The sequence below is a fragment of the Eumetopias jubatus genome, unplaced genomic scaffold (genome assembly GCF_037043125.1).
Source record: "Eumetopias jubatus isolate StellerSeaLion01/CBP00866 unplaced genomic scaffold, mEumJub1_p1.0 scaffold_9, whole genome shotgun sequence".
Taxonomy (NCBI): Eukaryota; Metazoa; Chordata; class Mammalia; order Carnivora; family Otariidae; genus Eumetopias; species Eumetopias jubatus.
The window spans coordinates 99,259,107-99,287,005 of NW_028274815.1; the positions used below are offsets into that span (position 1 = coordinate 99,259,107).

Here is a 27,899-nt window from a genome sequence, read left to right on the forward strand (position 1 = left end):
GGAAACCAATGAAAATGAAAACACAACTGTTCAAAATCTATGGGATACAGCAAATGCAGTCCTAAGAGGAAAGTATATAGCAATACAAGCCTTTCTCAAGAAACAAGAAAGGTCTCAAATACACAACGTAACCCTATAACTAAAGGAGCTAGAGAAAAAACAGCAAATATAGCCTAAACCCAGCAGAAGAAGAGAAATATTAAAGATCAGAGCAGAAATCAATGAAATAGAAACCAGAACAGTAGAACAGATCAATGACACTAGGAGCTGGTTCTTTGAGAGAATTAACAAGATTGATAAACCCCTGTCCAGAATTATCAAAAAGAAAAAATGACCCAAATCAACAAAATCATGAATGAAAGAGGGGAGATCACAGCCAACACCAAAGAAATACAATTATAAGAACATATTATGAGCAACTATGCCAGCAAATCAGATAACCTGGAAGAAATGGGTGCATTCCTAGAGAGGTATCAAGTACCAAAATTGAACCAGGAAGAAATAGAAAACCTGAACAGACCTATAACCACTAAGATAATTGAAGCAGTCATCAAAAATCTCCCAACAAACAAAAGCCCAGGGCCAGATGGCTTCCCAGGGGAATTCTACCAAACATTCAAAGAAGAATTAATACGTATTCTCCTGAAACTGTTCCAAAAAATAGAAATGGAAGGAAAACTTCCAAACTCATTTTATGAGGCCACCATTACCTTGACCAAGACCAGACAAAGACCCCATCAAAAAAGAGTATTACAGACCAATATCCTTGATGAACTTGGATGCAAATTTCTCACCAAAATACTAGCCAGTTGGATCCAACAGTACATTAAAAGGATTATTCACCACGACCAAGTGGGATTTATCCCTGGGCTGCAAGGTTGGTTCAACATCCACAAATCAATCAACGTGATACAATACATTAACAAGAGAAAGAACAAGAATCATATGATCCTCTCAATAGATGCACAAAAAGCATTTGACAAAGTACAGCATCCTTTCTTGATCAAAACTCTTCAGAGTATAGGGATAGAGGGTACATACCTCAATATCATAAAAGCCATCTATGAAAAACCTACAACGAATATCATTCTCAATGGGGAAAAGCTGAGAGCTTTTCCCCTAAGGTCAGAAACGCGGCAGGGATGTCCACTATCACCACTGCTATTCAACATAGTATTAAAAGTCCTAGCCACAGCCATCAGACAACAAAAAGAAATCAAAGGCATCCAAATTGGCAAAGAGGGGGTCAAACTCTCACTCTTTGCAGATGATATGATACTCTATGTGGAAAACCCAAAAGACTCCACCCCAAAACTACTAGAACTCATACAGGAATTCAGTAAAGTAGCAGGATATAAAATCAATGCACAGAAATCAGTGGCATTCCTCTACAGCAACAACAAGACAGAAGAGAGACAAATCAAGGACTCACTCCCATTTACAATTGCACCTAAAACCATAAGATACCTAGGAATAAATCTAACCAAAGAGGCAAAGGATCTGTACTCAGAAAACTATAAAATACTCATGAAAGAAATTGAAGAAGACACAAAGAAATGGAAAAACGTTCCATGCTCATGGATCGGAAGAACAAACATTGTGAAGATGTCCATGCTACCTAGAACAATCTACACATTCAATGCAATCCCCATCAAAATACCATCCACTTTTTTCAAAGAAATGGAACAAAAAATCCTAAAATTTGTATGGAACCAGAAAAGACCCCGAATAGCCAGAGGAATGTTGAAAAACAAAAGCAAAGCCGGTGGCATCACAATTCTGGACTTCCAGCTCTATTACAAAGCTGTCATCATCAAGACAGTATGGTACTGGCACAAAAAGAGACACATAGATCAGTGGAACAGAATAGAGAGCCCAGAAATGAACCCTCAACTCTATGGTCAACTAATCTTTGACAAAGCAGAAAAGAATGTCCAATGGAGAAAAGACAGTCTCTTTAACCAATGGTGTTGGGAAAATTGGACAGCCACCTGCAGAAGAATGAAAGTGGACCATTTCCTAACACCACACACAAAAATAGACTCCAAATGGTTGAAAGACCTAAACGTGAGACAGGAGTCCATCAAAATCCTAAAGGAGAATACAGGTAGCACCCTCTTCGACCTCAGCCACAGCAACTTCTTCCTAGAAACATCGCCAAAGGCAAGGGAAGGAAGGGCAAAAATGAACAATTGGGATTTCATCAAGATAAAAAGCTTTCGCACACCAAAAGAAACAGTCCACAAAACCAAAAGACAACGGACAGAATGGGAGAAAATATTTGCAAATGACATACCAGATAAAGGGCTAGTATCCAAAATCTATAAAGAACTTATCAAACTCAACACCCAAAGAACAAATAATCCAATCAAGAAATGGGCAGAAGACAGGAACAGACATTTTTCCAAAGAAGACATCCAAATGGCCAACAGACACATGAAAAAGTGCTCAACATAGCTCGGCATCAGGGAAATCCAAATCAAAACCTCAGTGAGAAACCACCTCACACCAGTCAGAATAGCTAAAATTAACAAGTCAGGAAACGAGAGATTTGGCGGGGTTGCAGAGAAAGGGGAACCCTCCTACACTGTTGGTGGGAATGCAAGCTGGTGCAACCACTCTGGAAAACAGTATGGAGGTTCCTCAAACAGTTGAAAATAGAGCTACCATACGATCCAGCAATTGCACTACTGGGTATTTACCACAAGGATACAAATGTAGGGATCTGAAGGGGTATGTGCACCCCAATGTTTATAGCAGCAATGTCCACAATAGCCAAACTGTGGAAAGAGCCAAGATGTCCATCGACAGATGAATGAATAAAGAAGAAGTGGTATACATCCACAATGGAATATTATGCAGCCATCTAAAGGAATGAGATTTTGCCTTTTGCAACGACATGGATGGAACTGGAGGGTGTTATGCTAAGTGAAATAAGTCAATCAGAGAAAGACATGTATCATATGACCTCACTGATATGAGGAATTCTTAATCTCAGGAAACAAATTGAGGGTTGCTGGAGTGGTGTGGGGTGGGAGGGATGGGGTGGCTGGGTGATAGACATTGGGGAGGGTATGTGCTATGGTGAGCGCTGTGAATTGTGCAAGACTGTTGAATCACAGATCTGTACTTCTGAAACAAATAATGCAATATATGTTAAGAAAAAAAAAGAAGAAGAAGATAGCAGGAGGGGAAGAATGAAGGGGAGTAAGTTAGAGGGGGAGACGAACCATGAGAGACGATGGACTCTGAAAAACAAACTGAGGGTTCTAGAGGGGAGGGGGGTAGGGGTATGGGTTAGCCTGGTTATGGGTATTAAAAAGGGCACATTCTGTGTGGAGCACTGGGTGTTATGCACAAACAAGGAATCATGGAACACTACATCCAAAACTAATGATGTAATGTATGGTGATTAAAATAAAAATAAAAAAATTAAAAAAAAAAACGCATACTCCTCTAAAGCAGAACTCACACTCTTGGAATCTTATACAACTAAAAGCACTGCTTATAAGGATATATGGGCAAAGACATCTATGTAGCAATGTCTGCATGGCAATTAAAATGGGAAGAAAGTGCTTGCTTATCACAGAAGAATGGGTGAATAAATTATAGTATTTCCAAGCTATGGAGTATCATAGGAGCTTTAAGATGGATGAATTAGGTCTACACAAAATGTCCCAGAGGGATTTCTATAAAATTTTGCTGCTTGAAACAAAACCAGATTCAGAAAAGTGTGTAAAATGTGATATAATACTTATAAAAGTAGTATATATATATATATATATATATATATACCATGATAGAAATTTTGAGCTTCCTACTGTGTATCAGGCACTCTTGACATGTGTAAATGGATTGCCTCACTTTAATGTTCAATATCCTGTGATAAAGGTGTTATTTTCATTACTAATTTCCTGATGAGGAAACTGAGGTACAGAGAATAAAGAACTTGCCCAAAGTCAGACAGGTCATGGTAGAGCTGGAATCTGGACTCCAGAAGTTGGGATAAAAGAATATACTTAAATCTACTTAATCAGTATATTTTGCTCACTGAATAACTGGAAGGTGGGAAGTAAGCAAACAATAAAAAAGGGGAAATTGCATTAAAATCACACATTATATGATCAACTTATGTAAAATTTTGTGTGAATGATGCATGAAAGGATGGACGGTCCTCAAAATGTGAGTGGTAGTAATCTCAGGGTGCTGTGATTACTTATATTTTAAAAATTCTATTCCTGCCTTTCATGATTTGAATTTTTTACAATGAATATACATTATTTAAAGAATCAAAAGAGGAATAAACTCTATTCATTGTAGAAAAGACAAAGATGTGCATGCATTTCCATATACTGGATTCTTTTTTAAACAGAAATGATCATGAACATTTACAAAGTTAAAGAACATTCCTGGCCAGTACAGAATTTAAAACTGAAAAGAAAGAAATGATTCAAATGGAGAAGGATAAGTAACTTACAAACATTCATTTATTGAAATGTACAATTAAGTGATATTAGACTATTAAAAGACATGGAGATAATTTTACAATCTATGTTATATTTAAAAGACAGTTTCAGGCACCGGGGTGGTTCAGTCCGTTGAGCTTCTGGCTCTTGGTTTCGGCTCAGGTCATGATCTCAAGGTCATGAGATCTAGCCCAGCATTGGGCTCAGCATGGAGTCTGCTTGGGATTCTTTCCTTCCCTCTCTCTCCCCTTTCTCCCCCTGCTTGTGCTAGCTCTCTCTCTGAAATATATAAATAATACCCTAAAAATCTATCTATCTATTTATCTATCTATCTATCTATCTATCTACAGCACTCTAGAAACAGACTGAAAGATTATATACCAGCATATTATATGTTTATTTCTGGGATTGAGATTATGGATGATATTTTTCATTTCTTCTTTTGCTTTTTTTTTCATATAATAAACACCCATTACTGTTAAAATAAGAAAATAAATGTAAGCAATAAAAATATTTTAACCTTTTCCCTAGTAAATAAAAAAAAAATCAGGAATTTATCTTGAGGAACTGATCATAGAAATACACAGAGATTTATTTAAAATGTATGCACTGCATTTCCTTATTATTTATAATAGAAAACTGTAAATAACAAAATAATCTAACATTAGAACACTGGCTATGTAAATTGTCAGACAACCATATGATAAAATATTATGCCTTCAATAAAAATCATGCCTTTGAGGAATATTTAAAGACACGGGAAAATATTCATGGTGCACTGTTAACTAAAAAATCAGAATGAGGACATTTTTTCATTATTTACTCCTTAAAGAGAAAAGGATCATAGGTTTTTCCCTTTTATATTTTCCTGAGTTTTAAAATATTTTACAATAAATACATATTATTCTTATAGGCAGAAAAAATAAATAATTGTTATATTAAAAATAGAATAAAATACTATCTTTGGGGGGATTATCTAAATGTAAATATCACTTAAATATCAGCTGGGAGTAAACAATAATAAAGTTGTTCTCCTGTCCCCTGCTACACACATACACCTTTTTCTCTTGCTTATGAGTCCTAGGTTACCCTTTTGTGAAATGAAGAATATATTGTACATAAATGTAAAACATTGAGTGCCAGAGGCACTCCATACATCTTAGTTCTTTCCCCTTCACTGAGGTACCAGAGAGCAGTGACTTTGATTTCCACACTTCAGACTCTTAAAATCCAAGAGTGATAACTTGGGTGTTACAGTGTATCCAGACACTTTACCAATGCAGATCCAGGACGTGGGACAGCTTTGTCCCACCCTGGTGAGTAGTGGTGAGGAGCCTTAGTAGCGGGATAATAGACACCAAGAATAGAAAAAAGACTGAAAAAAAGTAGACTGCAGAGAAGTCTGAGAGGAATTTCATAGGTGGTACAATGTTTTCTTTCTCTGCAACAATTATGTTTTCTTTCTCTGCAACGATTTAGACAAGGAAGAGAAACATGGTCAGAGGCATTGGGAGCCAACATCATTTGGCCAGACTTACAGGGAACCGATGGTTGGGACCATGTATTCTCATCTCTTGCACATGCCCGAATCTGCTTCCTCACACATAACTTCATCCTTTCTCTTTTGTTCTCCTTGCAGGGCTGACTCCTGTTTTAGCTTTGCTCTTATTCTACAGAAATTGTCACATCTAGGGGGTCTGCCACCAGTTTAAGGGTTAAGAAATCCTTTGCCAGGTGACATCGCACTTCTTAACACCAAAACAGCAATGATGTGACTTACAGAGCTCCAAAGGAATACAAGCTCGGGTGTGCATGCACCTGAGTATTAATTGATTTTTCTTTTAATATTAATGAGCATATGATTTGGTCTAGTTGACCTTCAAATTCAAATTAGGTACTGATTAAATAATAAGACAGGAGAATTGGGATGTGTTGAAACAGCACATTTTTTTTTTTTTCCTCCAGGAAAGTGCCTTGGCCTTGGCTGTGAGTCAGGATGAGCTGTTAAGAGTGTTGAGACAACTAGAACAGAGAGTTCTCCTTGAATTAAGGAGAATGACTATATTTTAAATAATAGAGATAATAATAATAATAATAAAAATAAAAACTTTGCAGCAGTTTTAACCAGAGCACTTGATATTCCTGGCATAAATTTTACTCCTGTGTTTATACTCCCCTTCATCTGAATGCCTCTTCATTTGTTGGTTTACAAACCCTAACATTTGTACTCTTAGGTTTGTTTTTAAAAAGTAAAAACACCATTAAATAAATAGAGTATCTTTACCAGTAGAGAAAGAAATCCCTCAATAGATAAGTGCATGCCTATTTTTTAAATAACTTCAGAACTCCTATGAACCTACAGATATTTTCTCAGGCCAGCTTTACCTTGGAGTTCATTTCAATTCAGTCCCTGCTGCAGCATCCTTGGCATGTACCCACCCTGTGGATGAATTATTCATCAACATTCCTCCTTCTCACATCTCAGCCTCCCAACTCAACACCTGCCCACCCGAGGTCTGTAATGAGTCATTGAGAACAGGTGCCTTCAGTCTGTAGTGCACAATCTAGCTCTTGATCCAACAGACAATCAGCTGTACCTCCTTCAGTTAGCAGTGTGCATTGTTTGCAGTTATGTGGGGTAAATGGGCAATAAGCATCCATTCTCGGTACTCAGTGGGAAATATGTCTAGAACATTTGAACAAAATCGCTGGCACAGAAGACTCCCCAGAAGACATTTCCTCTTGAAATTCTTCAACTTTCACATAGCTATTTTAATTTTTTAAAAACCTAACAGCCCAAGCCAAGTGACATTAGCCGTTTCACTCTTTGTTGGCTTGTTTTCAGTCCTCGCAGTTTAGAAGACACTAATTTCCTGGGAGAACCAAAGTTATACATGTAAATCTAGCCAATCAACAAGTAAAGTGAGAAATAACTGGTGAGTCTCAAAATCTTTGGGAATTATTTTGAAGGGAGAGAGAGAGAGAGAATGAAGTTCAGTCCATAATATCAGCAATTCCAAAACTCAAGAAGATGCTGGGTCAAGATCAAAGTCTGGAAGCAAAAACAAGAAACAAGGGCTCCTTCAGGTCTTTGGTCAGCAAAAATGTTCTGCTACTTAAACTGGAGAGTGTAATAAGCAGTTTTATAAGCGATCTTATAACTGCAGAGCTCATAAATAGTCCCGGTGTCACCAAGGAGGAGATATATTTCTGCATGAAAGCTAATAATGGCTAATGCTTGAAATGAATCCTCAACACATGTGACTGCCTTCTAATCTCAACTTGATCTCAGTCTTGGAGGATTTCAATGGCAAATTCATTTCTTTTTTGTTCTAAGCTATGTATATGTCAGTCAAGATGCCAGTTACACATGCATTAGACACTTGGTCTAAGCTTTGTACTGACTGATAATCAAAAACAGTGTTCTCGTGTGTATGCTATTTCAGAAGGAAGAGGCAAAAATCCTATCTTATATGTTCTATTTTTAATTGAAACTGGATTATATGTTAATGTGGACTTGAAAACACTTTTCCTTCCCCAAGATCAAGAGGTTAATAGATACTAACAATTATTCCAGTAAAATCCTTAAAATTCACATTTAATTTTACTAGGGAATTGCATTTGTGATATGTGACAGAACTTGTTGGAGTCAGCACCATTAAAAGTTTTATGTAAAAAAAAAAGTATTCTGAGAAATTGATCATGGCATGAGCAATTAATGGTGTGAGATCCTAAAAGCATCGAGAAACATCACAAACAGTTTGTTTGTGTGTGTTTCTATAAAGGTGTAATATCTCTAAACCAAACAGCTCAACAGGAAAAATCTCAGCTTGAAGTACTTAAATTAGATTATCTCTTGTTTCCTAAACTCTGCCATTCAACTTCATGACATTAAAATTTTTTTATCACAAGCTAAATGACTGGAATGTCCAAAATTATTTGCCTAAAATGAACACCACTTTCTGTCTTTCCACTGAGACTGAGTCAGGTTTATTTCTCTCTCTAAGATGACCTGGTGTTTCTTATCAGAACCTATGTGGATATCTACATTACTACATTTTTAGATATACCAAATGGCTTTAAAACCAGGGATGTAAGAACACATATCTGAGTAATATGAAAGGAAGTGCTATGGGATTCATTTAAAAAGTGCAATGATCAAAAAAAGGACGACTGAAAATTATAGCATGGTATATGCTTGTTGGGCAACCCAGTTCCCCCTATAGGAATGAAGAATTTATTATCCCAGGTGTAGGCAGCCCTCATTCATCTCTGGCTTCCAGGATTACCTCAGTGGAAGACCTCTGCCTCACCGAAGGCAAACCCCTTCGCAAGGCACCCAGTATCAGGTGACTTATCAATGGAAGGTCTTACTGACCTGACTCTTTCACCCAGATGAGACATCTCAGAAGGGTTATGCTATCTTCAGCTAGCTGTGGCCTCTGTTGATAATGCCTTTCAGCTCAACTTCCCTCTCTATCCAGTTCTGCTTTGACCCTTTCTCTTTCACAGGTGGAAAGGCTCTTGGAATCAGAGCTCTCCCTAATAAATGTTTGTTTCCTAATCTCCATCACAGAGTTTGTCTTTGGGGAGCCCAATCTGTACACGTGCCAGGTGAAAAGTTAGAGCAATTGACATGTATATGGTATTTTTTGAGGTAGATACTATTATTGTCTTCACTCCACAGAGGAGAAGACTAAAGCATAAAGAGGTTAATTACCTGTCATTACTTGTTAATTCCTTGAGTTACTTGTCAAAGGTTACATCAATTTTGAGTGGCAGCGACAGGATTTAAGCTTTAGCCATCTAGCCCCAGAGTTCACAATGTTAGCAACTACTCTCATTACGCAGGACACCTCATTTAGGAAAACCCACTTACCAGACAACACGAAATGAAATGAATTATGCAAACAGCTGAGTATTAAAATTGTAAAACAACTTTGATTTTCTTAATACTGATTCAAGGAATAGCAAGTATCGATGTCAAGTATAGATCTATTTTCATATCACTCCAAACTGAAACAAATGCATTCAGCATATTTATCTAAAAGTTCCAAGTAGATAGCATGGGTTTACCAGCTGTCCATTTGCATAAATAACAATCTAGTCTATAGAGTGGTTTTTAATAGCTACCAATGACAGATATAAAATAATATTACCTTTTTGTTTGGGGACAGTTAATCAGGGTGAATGAAAGAAAAGAAAGGACTATTACATTTTCCTTCAGATAATTTTTTTAACTCTATCAGCTGCACATGAATGTCCCCACTATTTCTCCCTCAAATTTTTTTCCTAGAACCTAAATACGATTTTTCTTTACTTTTTTCTTCTTCTGGGTATACCTGCTTCTGCAACATTTTCTCATAGTAACTGTTCATAGAGTGAGGGATGATGCTCCCGCCAAAGATTTATTTCTGTAGATTCCTTTTAACATTTTTTCTTTCTTGTTATGTCTGGATAATGGAGCCCCCTGGTAGGTGGTTCCCAAATGCCACTCCTTTGAACTTATTCCTAATGAGTACTTGTAAACAGCAGAACTGCCTAATTTTGGTGTTTCAAATAAGCAATCTTCCTTGAACATAATTTCTTTGATTACTTTTCTTACTTAATAAACAGTTACTTTTCAGAGGAACAAATATAAGCGTATATATAAATTCTGAAAGGGCAGATACGGAATAAAACAGAGTGGGCATAATATTTGATTGGGTTGGAAATAGAGGTGCTTAAAGAGAATTAGATAGATTTGCTCACTGCTTCATTTTCCCATATAAACAAAAATCAAATGGTCTTCTATGAGTTTGTGAGTTTTAGATGTAGTAAGTGGTCTCATACCTTCATCTTTACAGACTTCAATGGCCTCTTCTGAAGCAGGGCGGGGCCCAGTTGCAGCACTGACACCGTCTACAGAGCAGAAAGAGAAACACTGCCTCAGAGTTAATACTGTCAAAATGGAGTTTCCCTGCCTGTGTCATGTCTCTCTCCACTCCACCAAGGAAGTATGAACCTGTTTAATGCTCTAATACATGGAGTGGTCTTTGAACGGTTTAGGGTTTGTGACTCTCTTTTATAATTAATGGACAGGATCCGTTAAACCAGAGCCCAATGACAACAAACTATTTTTTGGTGAAGAATACTATTTGTTGGTCCTATTTCGCTTTGGCATTTTGCTTTTTCCCCACCTCTAGAAGAATGGTACATTTCTTTTAGTGAATGATTGTGAAGCATATCCTTGCAAGTTTCTACAAAGTGCTTTTATGTGTGTGTTTTTAAAGTCTGGTTTTCCTTAGCACAGCACTTCTGCTCTGTTATGCCAGGCTGTCAAACTGCAGGGAGCGTGTCTGATGGCTGTCAGCGCGGAGGCCCAGGAGGAAGGGATCATTTGTAGGAAAGCACCAAAAGCCATTTGGAGATTTCACATCACCCAAACACAGAGTAGGGGCTAAGGAACTTGGAGGTCCCTTTCCCCCTCACAATGGCAATGAACCTCATCAGAGTTGATCTTTTCTCTCAGTATCATAGGCACCACAATGACTCCACTCATATCTAGCTTCCAAGATAATAGATGATTAACTAACATTAAAATAGTAGATTTAATATATGAAGGATTATCAAAATCATTTGGAACGGTTAATATTTGACAACTGAAGAAGGGATTGAAAAGGAATATACATTCTTCATGTAGTAACAAGGTTATGGAACTCAAGAGAACTCACACACCCATGACAATTAACATTTGAAGACAAACTGCATATTTTCTAGCATCTCTTTCATTCTTAATGCTTATGACTATTACTTGCAGGTCATGTCTCTATTGGAAGAGAGAATAAAATTTTTAGTAGGGGAATAATTGGAGAGGATAAATCACTTTCTTTTGGTAGGCAATAATCTCCTATAAAAAGAAAAAAAAAACAAACAAAAGACTATTAACCTTCCCCTGGTGTTACATCTTCCCATTTGCCCTTCCTTTCACAATACAACTCCCTAAAAGGGCTGTCTGAGTTATTGTTCTGTACTTCCTCACTTCATACTCTCTCCATAACCCACTCCATTGGCTCTAGTACCCCTCCAAGAATTCTCTGAGGGAAGATGCCAATGACTTCCCTTTGCCAAATCCAATGGTCATTTCTCTTTTCTCATCTTAGTTGATTTCTCAGTAGTATTTCACAGAGTCTTAACTCTGTTCTTTCTGAAACACTTTCTTTATTCTTTTGCTGCCTACCTGGATGTCTTGGTGTCTCACGCCCATTGTTTTCTTTATTTACATGCTCTTTCTAGTGAATCTCACCCAGAACCATGGTTTTATTTTTTTTCAGAAGCACGATTTTAAACCTCATTTACATGTCACGTGAATCTCAAACCTGTTTCTCAGTCAACATCTCTCCAGAATCATCATCTAATCTACCTAACTAGCTAGCTTCTTGACATCCCATATGGCCAAATTTACCATGGAATAAACTGAACTATTAACTTTCTCAACAAAAACTATGCCTGGTGGCCAGTCTTCCAAATATTAGCAAGTGGCCCCATCATCCACAAAGTTCCTGATGCTAAAAATCTGGGAGTTATCCTGGATTCCTCTTTCCCCCATACCCTATATCCAAATCCATCAGCACATCCTGTTATCTTTATGTCTGGAATATGACACATCAATCCATTTTATCTCCACTGCCAGAAACTGCCATCATTTCTTCCTGCTATAGCCTTCTAACTGGTCTCTGGTTCTTGTGACCCACTTTTACTCACAGGCAAACTGAGCTTGTTAAACTTCAAAACTTCCACTGGCTTCTCTTTGTAGTTCTAATAAAATCAAATATTATACAGTCAGACATTATCTGGTCCTATGATTTTTTTTAACCAAATCTTACATCATGTTCCGCCTAACGCATCATGCTCCAGCCACTCTGACCTTCTTTCTCCAACATGCTAAAATTGGTCTTGAGGCATTTGCATCATCTGGTCCCTCCATCTAGAATGCTCTACCACTGGTGAGGAGATCCTCATTGAGATTTCATTTAATATCCCTTCCTCAGGGAGTCCTTCCCAAATCCAGCCAGTGGAAAGTTGCCTCCTCAGTGTTCCTTCTACCTACTTCATTTCTCCACAAGGCTTTTATCACCATCTTGTGTGTTTTTGTTTATTGTTTATTTCTGAATTTCACCCCCCCCACTGCCAACCCCACCAGAATATAAGCTTCAAGGAGGCAGGGATATTGTCTTTATGGTTTTCTGTTGTATCCCAGGGCCCAGAACAGTGCCTGAGTTACATAGACCCTTGATATGTATTGGTGAAATGATTATTTGAAACTAATGATGTACTATGTGCTGGCTAATTGAACATAATAATAATAAAAAATGACTATTTGAGGAATATTATCTACAACTTCAATTTGATTTGATCGTGACAGCAGTCAGAACTGTGCTGGCTAGAGATTGTGTGTTTTTCATGATGTGTAAGAGGCCTGCAGTTACATAATCAAAACTGAAGTTGGAAATCATATTGAAGGTAAAGGAGGTATTTATAATTTGAAAGAACAACAGTAGGTCAAAAGGGCTTTATTGACCAGGACCTCATCTTTGATTTTTCTGCACTTGGACTAAGGAGGCTATGAAATGAGCCAGAGTGATATAACCATGTATATTGACAACAGACCAGATCAGAGATGAATCCTGCTATGACTTGGGCCAGCCAGTGGGCTCACTTGGAAGAGGAAGAGGAGCCCCTCAGGGGTGCATTTAGGACTATTCTTCACCTTGAGAGGTAAACATATTGCAATGATAATGCTATCAATCCAAGGGGTGCAGAAGAGGACTGAAGCCCCACCACTCTCTGCTGACAGGTGATCCCAAATCCAAAAAGAAACCACCTGTTCTCAACTTACTAGCTAAAAAAGGATGAATAAACAAAACACAGGCAGATGTGTGCCCATGTGTGCGTGTGTGTGTGTGTATGTGAACAAGGGTGGGAAAAAAAATCTATGCTCATAAAGATAGTTGGGGACAGAACAGTGAGGGAATAAAACCTGTGAAATCTCATCATTCAGAGAATGGCCTCAGCTGTCAGCAGTTAGTTGACTAATACTTGTCAGTGGCAAACAGTGAAAACAGTGACAGCTTCTCACATAAGACTCATCTTCCACGGTGCATAATGATGTGTGGGTCGGGAGCTGGGGTGGGGTGGGGGGGCGGATAACAACAGTCGGCTGTATCAGAAATTCATTTCATTGCAAGGACTACGTTTCAGCCAAGGGAGCCAGCTGACCCAGCGGCAGCTACACAAGGTCCTTGCTGCTTTGCTTCAGTGCTTTCTCTGATTGGCCTTCTTCAATTCCATCTTCCAGGTTAATAATAAAAGATTCCAGTTCTCTAGCAAAAGTTCCAAGGATAATGTAGGAAGTTTTCAGTGAAAAACTTATCACACTACCTGGTTGATTTCCAAGAGCTCAGCATATTGCCCAGGACGTGACTGACACACATCAGACGGAGCCCACTGTTTCAAAAACGCCCCTCTGTGGGGCTCATTAGGACTTGGAGACTAAAGGAAAGAAGGATATTTTGATTTGGGTGGTGGTGTTGATAACAGCATAACTGTGCCTATCGGCCTTTTAAAGGAGAGGGTGCCTGAGGACACGTTTACAAATGGTAAGAAGAGATGAGAAGCTAAAGACTCTTCTGAGTCTTAACTGCTACTTCACTTAAAGCTATTCCACTCAGAATCTACAGTAGAGAATCTATAAACATCCAATGAACACATCTGTTCTTAGGGAACAGAGGAGATGTCAGGAAGGCTTTGGATTTCACTTTAGGTCTGGTTGTGAGGTAACCAGGTTCCATGACACTGTCTCCTACCACACATAAAGAAACAACCAGAAACACGGCTCTTCCAAAGTTCAATGCAAAGTAGTAAAGAACATTCTACTCCTCATGGAGGGAAAGCCTCTAATTTATTTACTTTAAACCTTTTTCTTTTTATTTTTTTCCCCCAAACTAAATCTGCTAATTTTGACCTGTCCTGAGGTAGCCAAGCTCTGAGTTGGTATTTCCAACCTCTGCCCATTGTTCTTAGAGCATTTCTAAGCAAAGTGTTGTTACACAGAAGAAAAATGGAATTAGTGAATAAGGAATGAGAATGCACCCTTATGACTGGAAGCGTTGTCTTCCAGTGGGATTGGTGGCTTCCTGAGGGACACCTAAATGAGTACTGCAGTCAACCGGGTGAAAAGCTATAACATGTCTAGAAAAAAACATTTGAGTAAAGTTATTGTTCACCTCTGTGGATGAGGCCTAGGAGACTTCTCAAAAGAAATCTGAGCCCACCTGCTTCTTGGCTCTGCCCTTCCATTTCTTCTGTACTTTGTTTTTCCTCTGGACCGTTCTCATCTTTCAAGAAAACCACAGAGGGGGGAAAAATACATCAAGTCAATTTATGAAATATCTCTTTAGGGCTAATATGCAGCACTGAAATTAATTGTAACCGAGGTAGCATGACTCCCAAAGCAAGGCAGAGATGAATCAGAGGCATGAAACAGAGAAATTACCTACATAAATAGGTGCATTTATACTTGTCCCTTCTCACCTGATTTGCTTGATGAGATGTTGCACCACACTAAACAAAATTCACTCAGCACTCCTACAACATTTCTCTCCTTGCACAGCATTTCCCAAAATGCAGTACTGATCTTAATTCGAATCTGCTTTTCTCCCTCAACTCAAGCAATATGCACGGTGTAAGTAAATATGCTTGATTAAGTTTCTATGACTTCTTTTCCTGTTTGATATATGTTGCAAAAAATATCTATTTTTAGCTAACTTACACATGACAGTCTAACACATCTATGCTATGAAATATTTTGTCTTGAACAGACTATGTTGGTCAAGTGTACACCATAGTACATAACTCCTTGAAAAACAAATCACTGGGCAGGTGCAGTGATGGCTGTATACTAGAAACTGGTTAACATTTTCTTTTGGCTTAAAATGTGTAATATATACTGGTGGGTTGATGGGTAGAAGAAAATAAACTTTTCAAAGGCAAATAAAGGCAGGATTTTCTACCTCATTGCTGAGAGAGTTTCCAAATCTCTTCTTGTTTGGAAAAAAAATTTTTTTAAAGATTTTATTTATTTGACAGAGAGAGACACAGTGAGAGAGGGAACACAAGCAGGGGGAGTGGGAGAGGGAGAAGCAGGCTTCCTGCTGAGCAGAGAGCCCGATGCAGGGCTCGATCCCAGGACCCTGGGATCAGACCTGAGCCGAAGGCAGATGCTTAATGACTGAGCCACCCAGGTGCCCCTGGAAAATTTTAAGACACAGGAACAAAACATAAAACATGTCAAGGACAGAAAACAGAGAAGCAGAAGTGACTGACATATATTACTCTGGGTTAAAGATGGCCACAGATCCTTTGTCTCTCAAGAAGTGGAATCTATCTCTCCTCTCCTCAAATCTGTGACTAGATCAATGAAATGTGGAAATGATGTTCTGGGACTTCTAAGCCAAGGCCTCAGAGAACTAGCAGCTTCTCCCTTCTCCCTCTGGGAAGCCAGTCACCACGTTGTAGAGATGCTCAGGCTAGCCTCCCGAGAGAGGCACATGGAAAGAGAGAAGTGCCATGTGATGAAGCACCGAGGGGCTAGACACATGGGGGGGTCCTTTTGCACCTTCCCCCCCAGCCCAGCTGCCCTCCACACACAGCCAAACCATGACCTCAGCCAATGCCACAAGGAGCTGAAGAATCACCCAGCTGAGCCCTTTGAAAAGTCCTGACCCATCACCAGGCTCAGATCACTTAACCTTGTTTTGCTTGAGGGCCTTGACCCACCATCCATTACCACTACTACCAGCTCTTAATCCAAAGGCAAGAGTATGGGGAATCCTCCCTAGAGGAGGACTCAAATAGTAGGTCTCAAACAATAGCCTTAGAAGCAATGGGGGAAACATTTCACCAGGGATCTGAAAAAGAATGAACTGAAAGAGAGTTGCAGATGGGAAAACATTTCGAATTGACTTGAATGAAAGAAAAAGTTTATAATAGAGTGACACAAGTAGAGAGAGAGATGATAGATATATAAGAGTGGCATTCTGAAGTAGGGAAGAAATGCTACCAATGACTACATAAGTACGTATACAGTTCCCTCTGCCCAACACCTGTGCTATTTGTCCTGGGGGATATAGTCTAACTTTTAACAGGCAGACCCGAGGCAGCTCAGCAGCTACCTACATCCGAAGTTCTAAATGGCATATTTACAGTACCGCTTAATGGTTTGACATTTGCTCTGTTCTTGTTCTCCAAGCAGACGAAGGCATTGGCTTTTGCTCTGGGAAGGAAACAGCCATCCTTGCTGCACCTGCTCCCTTCATGAGGCTAAGTGGATACTACCGCATGTGCTAAAAACATAGGTCAGTATTATCCCCCCTTCCTCCCACCAAATGGAGCCAGAATCAAGCAAGAGAAATCTGCCAGCTTTTCTGTCTCCCCCATCAGACAGTCTTTTACTGAGATTTCACAATAGTCTTGAAGTCCGCAGTGACACGCTGCCTTTAAAATTAGTCTGGTTACCACATCTCCTGTAGAGTGAAAAGCCTTCTTGTGGCGAGAGGAAGATAAGAAGGGAAAGAGAAACAACAATTAAGTGACAGGAAGGTGAGGAGTTGGTTCTAGCAGTTCGAAATGCATGAGAAGGACATTTCTGGTCAGACCCCCAAGTCCAGCTTTATAACAATAAAAACCAGTCTGTTTTCCTAAGGTATCACGCCTGGGTTTTTAGCCCTATGCATATGCATGCTGTCCCACTCCCTAACACAGCCACCCGAGCGGCATGATTTTGGTTCCTACTTTGAGCCTTGATTGCAGGATCCACTTGCAGTATTTTTTCCCTGAAGAAGGAAACTCAAGAAACAGTTGGCATGTTTATTACTGAGTAAGTGCATTCCAGAAAAATGCTGGGTTTGCCCTTTAAGTAAAGTGCCCTCAGATGACAAGGTTTAGGTACTTGGCTTTCATCCATCTCCAGACAGTGCATCCCCAGAGCCAGCAGGGGGAGCCAGTGTAGAAGTCTCGCTTTCTAAGCAAGCATTCTCCGGCAATTGGATTAACATTCATTTCACTCTTTCAGGACATTTTGGCTGGCTTATAACTTTTCATCCATTTAAAATGCCTCAAATGAGTGGGTTTTTACTGAGACAGTGGTCTTCCACTGGAAGGGAAAAAAATCCCACTACACAGTTACTGGTAAGTATTTATTTGATAAGGACAAGCTTTCCTTTTCATCAGCCTTGTCTGTCTGGCTATCTTCACAGGAAGGCCATAAACAATAAAAAGTAGAGTGGTGAATATAAACTTGTGGTTTTTAGAAGGGATTTAAAAGTCTTACAATAAATGTAAAGAAATATGGGGAAGTGACAGGCAATTTTGTTAGCTTAAAAAATGTCACGCAGAAGCTAAATTCTCATAGTTAGTATGACTTTAAGATCTCATATTTATTTCAGATAATAAATTGCCATAGCATTCATAGTGGGAGTCACATAACACTTTATTTTCTCATGCCAAAAAGCACAGTAACCTGTGAGCATTCTAGTTGTTGCATAATTTTTTGTTTCTCCAGTATTCGTATTCTGCTCTTCACTCTTTCAACCTATATTTATTGAGCATGTATTATATGTAAGGATATTTCAGGAATTTTATAGAAATAAAAATAAGAGACTCCTGCTGTCAACTGAATTCATGGAGGCAGTAGGAATGCATCATTTGTTGGATGATGACAAGAACGTAATCCATTTCTATATAAAAGAGATGTACAAGGGCAAACTCAATGTCATAGCCACAGGTCGCTATCCTGATAGGTGTAGTTCTTTTTGTGAACTGTGCATGGGAAGAGAAAGGGGAAGTGAATCCGAGCAAATCCATCCCTGCTACCCCTGCTACCGGGGAAACAACCTGACATGCCCTACCTGTTCATGTATTAATGCTCTTTCTTATAGAGGTGCTGACATTTCCAGGCATACGCGAAGCATATGCCGTTGAAATACAGTGGTTTGCAGATTAGATTATTGGTTCCAATTATTTAGTTCCCTGTAATGGATTGTATGGTTGGTGTTCTCCCACTGTGGGCAGAGAATCCATCCCAACCCACTGATGTTAGATTTCACCAAGTTGCCTGATTTGGCGAGTAAAATACTAGTGGACAAATCATGAGCAAAAGACTTAACTGTGCTGCATAATTGGACTTGGTGCCTGTGCCCCTGACATTTGCCATGACAAGAAGATGGCCCTATAGCTACTGGTTTAAAAAGGTTGAGAGATACGTGGAACAGACTTGAACCCAAGGTATGATCTGGAGCCAAGCCCAGGCAAGTCACAGTTTGAAACAGAACTGCCCAGCAGAACCCAGCCTACGTTAGCTGAATGATAGTCAACTTGCAAACCTGTGAGCATGTAAATATTTTTGTTGTAAGGGACCGTATTTGGGGGTCATTTGTTACACAGTATTATCATGACAACAGCTGATTAATACAAATGGTATATTTATTTTTCTCAGGTCAGGAAGGCTCAACTTTTTTTTTTAAAGCTAATCTTCTTTTATTTATAAATAATTCAGTTTTTAATTTTATATTTTGCCACCAGGCTAACATTTTCATCTCACACATTCCCAAAATCTCTAGAATATACACACATGAAAAATAACTTTAGCTTATATAAGGGAGGAATGATCTCAAAAAGTAGGCACTTCCATCAGTTATACTTATGTTTTATTTAATACAGCAATGTGAGTAGCAGCGTAATACTAGTTATTACCAGCGAATATTTATTGGATACTGGCTATGTTCTGCTTAGTGTCTAAGTACTTTGCATAGACCATAAAATTTAATTCTCATAGCAACCCAATAAGTTTATTATTATTATTATTATTATTATTATTATTTTTAAAGATTTTATTTATTTATTTGAGAGAGAGAGAGCATGAGCAGGGGAAGGGGCAGAGGGAGCAACAGACCCCCCACTGAGCAGAGAGCCTGATGTGGAACTCAATCCCAGACCCTGGGATCATGACCTGAGCTGAAGGCAGACGCTTAACCTACTGAGCCACTCAGGCGCCCCTGGCATTATTATTATCCACATTTCATGGATAAGGAAACTGAGACACAGAGATATTAAGTAATTTGCCTAAGATCCTATAGCTAGCAGGTGGTGGCAGCAGGGTTTTGAGAGTCAGCTGACACCAGAGCCCACTATTCCCTCCTTGGAAACATAACAGATATTTGTCTGGGTAAGATAAATTATGGGAGAGCAAAAATGTGGGAAAAAATGATACTTAATATAATCATAGCTAAAGAGTTAAACTATATTGTCATGCAGATTCACACAGAACACTAAGAACATTAAGAATTGAGCTTGCCTGACATTTAAGCCATGTAAGCATAATACTACAACTTTAAACTTATTTTTTTTAATGCTAAAGATATTTTTATTTTGGAATAATTTTAAACAATAGAAAGTTACAAGAACAGTACAAAGAATTTTCTTTTCTTTTCTGAATCTATTGAGAGTGAGTTGCAGACATAATCACCTCCATGAGCTCTGAGTACTTTAGTATATATTTTGTACAAACAAGGACATTCTCCTCCATGACTGCAATGCAACCATCAAGATCAGGAGATTAGCCCTGATGACAGTCCTGCTCTCTAAGCCACAGACCACATTCAAGTTTTGCCAATTTTCTAATGATATCTTTCATATTTTTCTAGGATCACACACAGCATTTCATTGTCATGTCTGTTCAGTCTCCTTCAACCTAAGACCGAGATGCCCTCCTGACCTTGCCTAAGCTCTGTGCTGGGTATTTTCCATCTCACCCTGAACCCCCTTTGGTGTGAGTGCCTACTTGCTCAGCCCTACTTAATGGCTTTAGAAAGGAAGAAAGGAAAAGAAGAAAGAAAGAAAGAAAGAAAGAAAGAAAGAAAGAAAGAAAGAAAGAAAGAAAGAAAGAAAGAAAGGAAAGAAAGGAAAGAAAGAGAAAGAAAGAAAGAAAGGAAAGAAAGAAAGAAAAAGAAAGGAAAAAGGAGGGATGCTTAGTTCCAAACACTTAAGCTTTGTTCTGGAGGTGTCATCAGCCAATTAGTCAATTTCAATAGATTAGTCTAAGAAAAGTTAAGTTTCCAAGTTGGCTGCCTCATTATTCTAATGAAAAGCTTCACATGCATCTTTCAATGCAGATAAAAAGAGATGTCCAGTTGAGTCCTCACCAACTAACACGAGTGGTAGCTGCTGTTCCAAGTGCCTCCTTGGCAACTAGGCACTTAGACTCTTAGGCACCTTACACCTGTTACTCACCTATTACTCTGAATCCCCCCACGAGTCCTACTGAGTTAGACTTTTATCTACATTTTTGCAGATGAAATCAAGGTTGGAGGGGGCAAGTAACTTCCCTGAAGTCCCACAAATAGTGGCAGATCTGGGTCTTAAACTGAGGTCCAGATTATGACAAAGCCTGAGGTCTCTCTTCCTTGCAGATTCCTGTGACCTCTTCTGACCCTCAGTGGCAAAGTTGTAAGTCCTCTCTAAGAGGGAGGACCTTACTCTTGCTGTGATGTCCTCAGCACCCTGCACAGTGCTTAAGTTCATTGGGGTTCCATAAATGCTTGTCAAGGGATTAAAAACGAAACTTCATTTCTCCCTAAACAGTAATCGTTATTAATTATTTTGCTTGAACTGGATTTCAGTTCTCAATGTAGAAAAGGTATGTTATCTATCTGAGCCTCTGGTTGAACCTCATTAAATTGTGGGTTTGTTTTGAAATGTCAAGTGTCTTTGATTACAAGTAATGGTTCCTAAAAATCCAACATGGTGACGGGTAGGGAGCATAGGTAACTAGAGTTCACCTGCTCTCACCACCGCCCAGGTCCAGCCTCCTCCCCCTCTCTGTGCTGCCTTGTGACAGTAGCTTTGGTTCTTATCCTCCAGATCCATTCTCAACCTGGAGGCTAGACAGTATATTTTCAAATCTAAGTCAGATCATACCATATCCCTGCTCAACTATTGCTCAAATGCAACAAGGCTCTGTGTGGTGGAGACCACTGTGGTTTTCCCACTTTGACATTTTTCTAGAAGCCTCCCATGCACCCTGCTCCAGCCATACTGGCTGGTCTCCTAGGGTCTCTTCTCCTCTGGTCTTTCTACTGCCTGTCCCCTCTGCCTGAAGGGCTTCCAGATCCTTCAAGTCTTGGCTCAAAATGTCTCCTTTTCAATGAGGTCTATGCTGAGCACTCCACTTAAAATTACAACATCTCCCCACCCCTACACCCTCCATCCCTTTATTTGGATCCATCATCTTCTAATATATAATGTAGGTAGGTATTCTATTCATTATTTATGTATATCTGCTCCCACTTGAAGGTAAGCTCCACCAAGGCAAGGATGTTTGTTTGCCTCATTGCCTGAGGTCTCCTAAGTACCTAGAATGAACACCTGATAGGTGCTCAATAAATATTTGTGAATTAATGAAAAATGCTCTTTCCTGACTTGGCCTTGCATAGCTAGTTGACAAATTAATCAGGAAAAAAAGGGGGAAATTATCTCCTCTTCCAAGATCATTAGGTCACTTATAAAATTTGAGGTTCATATATCATGTAGGGTGGCATTTTTCAAGGAAGGTGCCCCAGACACAGAACCCAGGTTCTTGTTAAAATACCCCTGTCACCATTTTGTCTTCTTACTGGAAGAGTCACCTTAGAGAAGGAATCCCTTGTTACAATTCAGTTATCCAGGCTAATAACTTAGGACCTCCTGGGGAGGTGGTGGAGCACACATAGCCCATTTGGGGAAATGCTTGCTTTCCTGGCTGCCAGTACCAATTCTACTCAAAATAAATACTATTATAACCATGCCTCATTGACAGAGGCTGTGTAAGATCCATGGTTGGTCTTCAGTTATAGGACAGAGAAGACAATCATCTTGTTCCTATTTCTTTGTTTTTTAAAAAAGGTTTATTTATTTATTTTAGAGTGAGAGAGAGAGAGATCATGTGCAGAGGAGCAGAGAGAGAGAGGGAAGAGAGAAGCAGACTCCCTGCTGAGTACGGAGCCCGACATGGGGCTTGGTCCCCCAATGACCCATGAGATCATGACCTGAGCCAAAATCAGGAGTTGGATGCTTAACCAACTGAGCCACCCAGGTGCTCCAGTCCTATTTTTTTTTTCCTAAGAATGTCCCAAAACAGCATATTTGTCCATGTAGAGGGAAGAGGAAATAATTGAACCTGTTATTTTTAAAGCAGACATGTCTGTTAAGGGAGACTCAAGTGTAACACAAGTTCAATGAAAGAAACACATGAGACTGTAGCATGCAACTGTCCCCTCCATCTATTTTGTATGATGGTAAGTAGAGTGTCAAGAGTTCAATAAGAAATTCAACCAATACCTGCTGGATGACTGAACTTTGTAGCATTTCCACAATGAAGGTATGAACCTGGCATACCAAAACTTGCCATGACATAACTTGGTATAAAAATAGCACAAGGCAATATACCAGAGAGCTATTTTCAATATCACACACATCCTCTTAATAGATAACATACGGTTCTCCCATATGGTGTGTTAATACAAATACTTTTACCCTGATCTGGTTTGCTTTTAATCCAAGGATTTCCAAGTACTTTACAAACACTATTCATTACCTCAGTCTTCCCGGGGGAAGTTGCAATGCCTCGCAGAGATACAAAGCATCCTGCATATAATCAATAACCATTAAGGAATGACAATAATAAGAAATACATTAATGTGGACTTTTTTTTAATAGATTAGGAAATAAACAAATGGGAATTAAGCTGTTTTCCCAAAGTCTTCTGATGACCATGGTGCAACTGAGGCTACAAATCAACTTATGCTGATGCTTATCGTTATTCTACTAGTTGACCTACATTGGTGAATTGACCATAAAGTATACTGGTTTTCAGATGTGCACATAAGCTTGTGTCTACACCATAACTGGGAAAATTATGACCAAAATAAACTTAGCCTAATAGCATTACAATGGGATTTCTTTGCTCTTTCTCTCTCTCAAACAAAACAACAATTGCACTTTCTATTAACTTTAAGCCCTAAGGTTAAATTTCCTTCTAAAACCTCTCTTTCTCCCTATTGTCATTTGTGCTTCTAAATCAAGAAAACTGGTGTGCCTACACATTTGTTTAAAACAGGCACACATTGTGCTCTCTGCAGATGTTAAAACAGAACTGGCAAGATGAAACAGTTTCACTTTTTTGTAGAAGAGAAAGGATATAAAGATGTTCTTTGAATAGAAGAATCATTCCATAAATAAATTCAAAAGCTGCTCGATTTGCTGTCAATTAATGTTTGGTGAGTACCTACAAAGTTCAAGATGGTGGAGAGAAAATAAACTAGGCTATGAGGAAGACGGAATTTGGGAGTTGATGGAAGAAATCTGGACAGAGTGGTTTCACCAGCTGTATCTTCCTGTATCACTTGCTCAAGGCAAAATTGAGGCTGGACGAAATTATTCAGAGAAAAATAAGAGATTTTTATCTTACATATGTAGATCTGAATAAATATCGGTCATTTGAGCTGACTTAAATGAGGAAGTGCTTCAGTTCTCCACTTGCTTTGCTCTTGTGGCTCTCTGGGAAGCCAGTGTTGGAGAATGTGCACGTGCTGAGAGCAGGTGTCTCTCAGGGAGGACACAGTTCAGTATACATAGGTTTGATTATAGGCAGTCCCACATGGTTGTGGGAAGTAAAAGCCTTCGTCTTTGTGTTTCTACCATTTTTCTCCCTTTAACATAGTTGTTCCTTCAGTGTTGAAACAGGCTATTTTAAGGGGTGAAAATAAAAATTTTACCATGCTGCTTTGGGATTTTGAAGTTTAGGAAGAAGGCAATGTGTGGGTTTTCCATGATTCAAAATGAACTTCTTATAAAAAGGTGCCCTCATTCAAATTATAATCCTATAGATGATAAAATTTGACCACTCCTCCTAAGCTTACTAACAACTATAAAAACAGCAGGGTAATATATGTGTTTTATCTTTCTTTAAAAACTGCAGAATTCCAGTAATGGTTTCGTTTAACCCAACATTTACTTACTAGCTATTTGACTACTGTACCAGAATAAATTTCAACATGAAATTTATTTTACACGAAAATAATTTATAAGTGCAGAAATCACACTCATGGAAATGTGGCACATCCAAATTGAGATGTGCTGTGAATGTCAAATACACATCCTCTTTTAAGGACAGCACAAAACAATGTACAATATCTCATTAACAATTTTTATATTGATTACATGTTAAAATGCAACACTTTGGCTATATGGGTTAAATATAGTAAAATTAATGGTGCCTGTTTCTCTTAGTTTTTTTTTTAACATTGCTTCTCAAAAATATAAAGTTACACAAGCATCTGTTGTATTCCTATTAGGGGGGCTGCTCTAGAGCTGACTAGGGAGGAAGGGGCCTGCAGAGCTCAGAGTCCAGTGGAGCAGGAGGATGTTGAGGCTGAAGCTGTCAAATCCCCACCCCCTGTCCCTCTTCATTCACCAATGGCCTCTCCTGGTGAACACCTGTGGCACTCTGCCTTAGGAATTTTTCTAGTTTCAACAAGATGCTTGTCCTATGCAGCCAATTGGGAAGCAGCCCCCAACCAGTGATGGACAGGATAAGGTAATTAATACTTGCCTTTATTCCCCTTGAGTGGGACAACTCTGGGGCACATCCCACAGAATTCCCCTGCAGGACTCAGTCCCAACAGCCCACAGGATAACCTGCCTGTTCATGAACCTGTTTCCTTCCTTTCCCTGTCTCAATTCCCTACCTCCTCCTGGTGCTTCCTGGATCATTCTCCAAATCAAACACATACCCTTGAAACCTTATCTTAACATGGGGGACCTGATCTAAGACATTTTTAAACCAAATAATTACACAAACATATTATCCCCAATTGCGGTGCTAATGGAGGGAAGTGCAGTTTGCCAAGAGGACTTCTATCTAACAAGGTCATCAGAGGGGACTTCTCTGTGCAAAGGGTATTTGAGCTGATAAGTTTAAGGCATTTATTATGTGAAATTAATTGGTAGAAATTAATGAATCAAAAAGGGAGAGAGGTGAATTTTCCAGATAGAGTGAAGAGCATGTCCGTGGGACCTATTGTGGGAAAGACCATGGCATCCTTGAAGACTTGGGGGTGGCCAATGGGGCTGGAGTAGAGAGTGAGGGCCATGAGAGGGGCCTAAAGGGAAGATATCCAGGCAAATGGAGTCGGATGAGTTGATGGGACAGGGAATGTTCCAAAGGTTGGGGAATAAGAGCTAGAGGAGAGAGTGAGCATGTCTATTTGGAGAGTCACAGTGATTTAGTTCTGCAGGACCATTGAAAACAAAGGGAGTGGAGCAAGGAGAGAAGCCAGAAGAAGAACAAGTGGTTATGGGATAAAGGACTTTGTACCTCTTACTAAGGAGGGAGATGCTTCCATGAAGGGTGGTAGGGATTCCTGGTTTCTCTCTTACCTGGCTGCTTTGTGGGGCCTGGATTGATTGGGGTGGGAGAAGGGGGGGCGATAAGTGACCCACATGGAACTGAGTAAAATACTCCAGATAAGAGAGGGTGGAAGTCTGAGATAAAGGCGTGGAAGGTGAAAACAGAGAGAGTAGGATGGATTGAGGGCATAGTCAAGGGGTAGAATCAACTGGCTTTGGTGAGTGGTTGGATGGAGGTGATGCTTTGGTGAATGGTTGGATGGAGGTGGTCAGTGGTGAGGAGATAGTGATGGAGTGTTGGGTGGAGGCCTCTACTGTAAAAGCTCTGAATTATCCCATGTAACACTCATAACAACTTTGTGGTACAGATACAGTAAACAGTCTATTTTATAGGTGAAGAAATGATTTTGGATAGTTTAAATAACTCTTCCAAAGTTCCCATAGCTAGTAGGAAGTAGAAACAGGATTTGAGCCTTAGTCATCTGCTTCCAGTGTGAAATCTGTTGATCATCATGCTATCATGCTACCTGGAATCTCATTCACATATATGGCCTGGGAAAATCGGAGCTGGGGAGTAATTACTGAGCCTGGGAACGAAGGAAGTCATGTTGGTTTAGGGGCCCCAGGACACATCTTACGCAGTTGAGATGTTTCAGTAGAAAGGAAGGGAAATCAAATAGATGGGAAGGAAAAATAGACCAGTAGGAAATAGACCTCTAAAATGGTATCTAGAAAGTTTGTATAAGAATTTTTTAAAAGAAGTAAAGCACTTTGCTTTTACAAAAGACCTACATTAGCACCTATTTTCAATAACCAAAAGAAATCTACAGAGGATTTTCACTTTTATGAAATGGTAATTGCTTCCTTGCTTTGAGCCACTTTGGCTTACAAAAGGTTTCACAGGAAACTTCTACATTCAGACAGGGAAACTTGTAATGGTCGCTTAAAAAAAAAAAAAAATATATATATATATAGTTATGCTACTTGCTGAAATTCCTGGTTAGCTTTCTGTTTGTTTTCTTTTGTGATTTTGTCTGGGTTGTATTTGTCTGGTCTGCAATAGTCGCTTCCAATATCTGCTCCCTTTATGTCACAAGTAGGACACTATCTTACTGTAAGCCCTCCTGCCAGTCAAGCAAAAAGACTCTAGCCGCCTTTATCCCATTTCTGCAACCATTCTGTGATTTCCAGGCCTATCATACTTCCTCCTTCTCCTACATGTGTCCAGTACTGTCATTACTTCTTTCCCATCAAGCCATGATTTAAGAGGGCTGTCATTTTCAACGTAGTATAAATTACTTGTATTTAATAATTAAACTGTCACCTCTCCCAAGACTACTGATAACACTTTAATTATCTAGTATTCTTAACTGTAATGCCAGTTCCAGAATTACTATACTTAGTGACAAGACTTCCTGGTCTTGAATTTAAGTATCCCCAAATTTCTTTTCTTTGTTTTCTTTTTTTTTTAATTTTATTTATTTATTTGACAGAGAGAAAGACAGCGAGGGAGGGAACACAAGCAGGGGGAGCGGGAGAGGGAGAAGCAGGCTCCCGGCCGAGCAGGGAGCCCGATATGGGGCTCGATCCCAGGACCCTAGGACCATGACCTGAGCCGAAGGCAGACGTTTTTAAATGACTGAGCCACCCAGGTGCCCTAAGTATCCCCAAATTTCTATTAGGCATATTTCAAAAAAGAGTTATTGTGGTCTCACCTCACTTGTAACAAATAAAGTTCTGTGTATTTTTTGGTGGTTGTTATGTTCTCTTCCCAATGGTACCTGTTTTTCCCTTGTCCTGGGGTGATCCCTGCTGGCAATGGATCATCTCCTCGAGATGACAATCACATACTTAATAGTAACCCAAAGCAATTAGTCCACAGACTCAAGGACTAGGGAAAAATTGTCTAGGGCGGCTGATGTTATTTCAGACAAGTAAATGTAAATATCAGAA

At 39.3% G+C, this 27,899-nt stretch overlaps 1 protein-coding gene across 2 annotated transcripts in view; it reads right to left on the reverse strand.

Annotated features, from left to right (window-relative positions):
- MACROD2 (mono-ADP ribosylhydrolase 2) overlaps positions 1-27,899 on the reverse strand; it is a 2,087,069-nt gene that overhangs the window by 97,927 nt on the left and 1,961,243 nt on the right. Inside the window, exons 12-13 of one of the 2 annotated variants that reach the window (XM_088026245.1) lie at positions 14,780-14,842; positions 10,299-10,367 (exon numbers count right to left, since the gene is read on the reverse strand). In XM_088026245.1, coding sequence (XP_087882371.1) covers positions 10,299-10,367; positions 14,780-14,842 — 132 coding nt within the window. Of the gene's footprint in view, positions 1-10,298; positions 10,368-14,731; positions 14,843-27,899 lie in introns of both variants that reach the window. The other variant, XM_088026244.1, reaches the window with a different exon arrangement.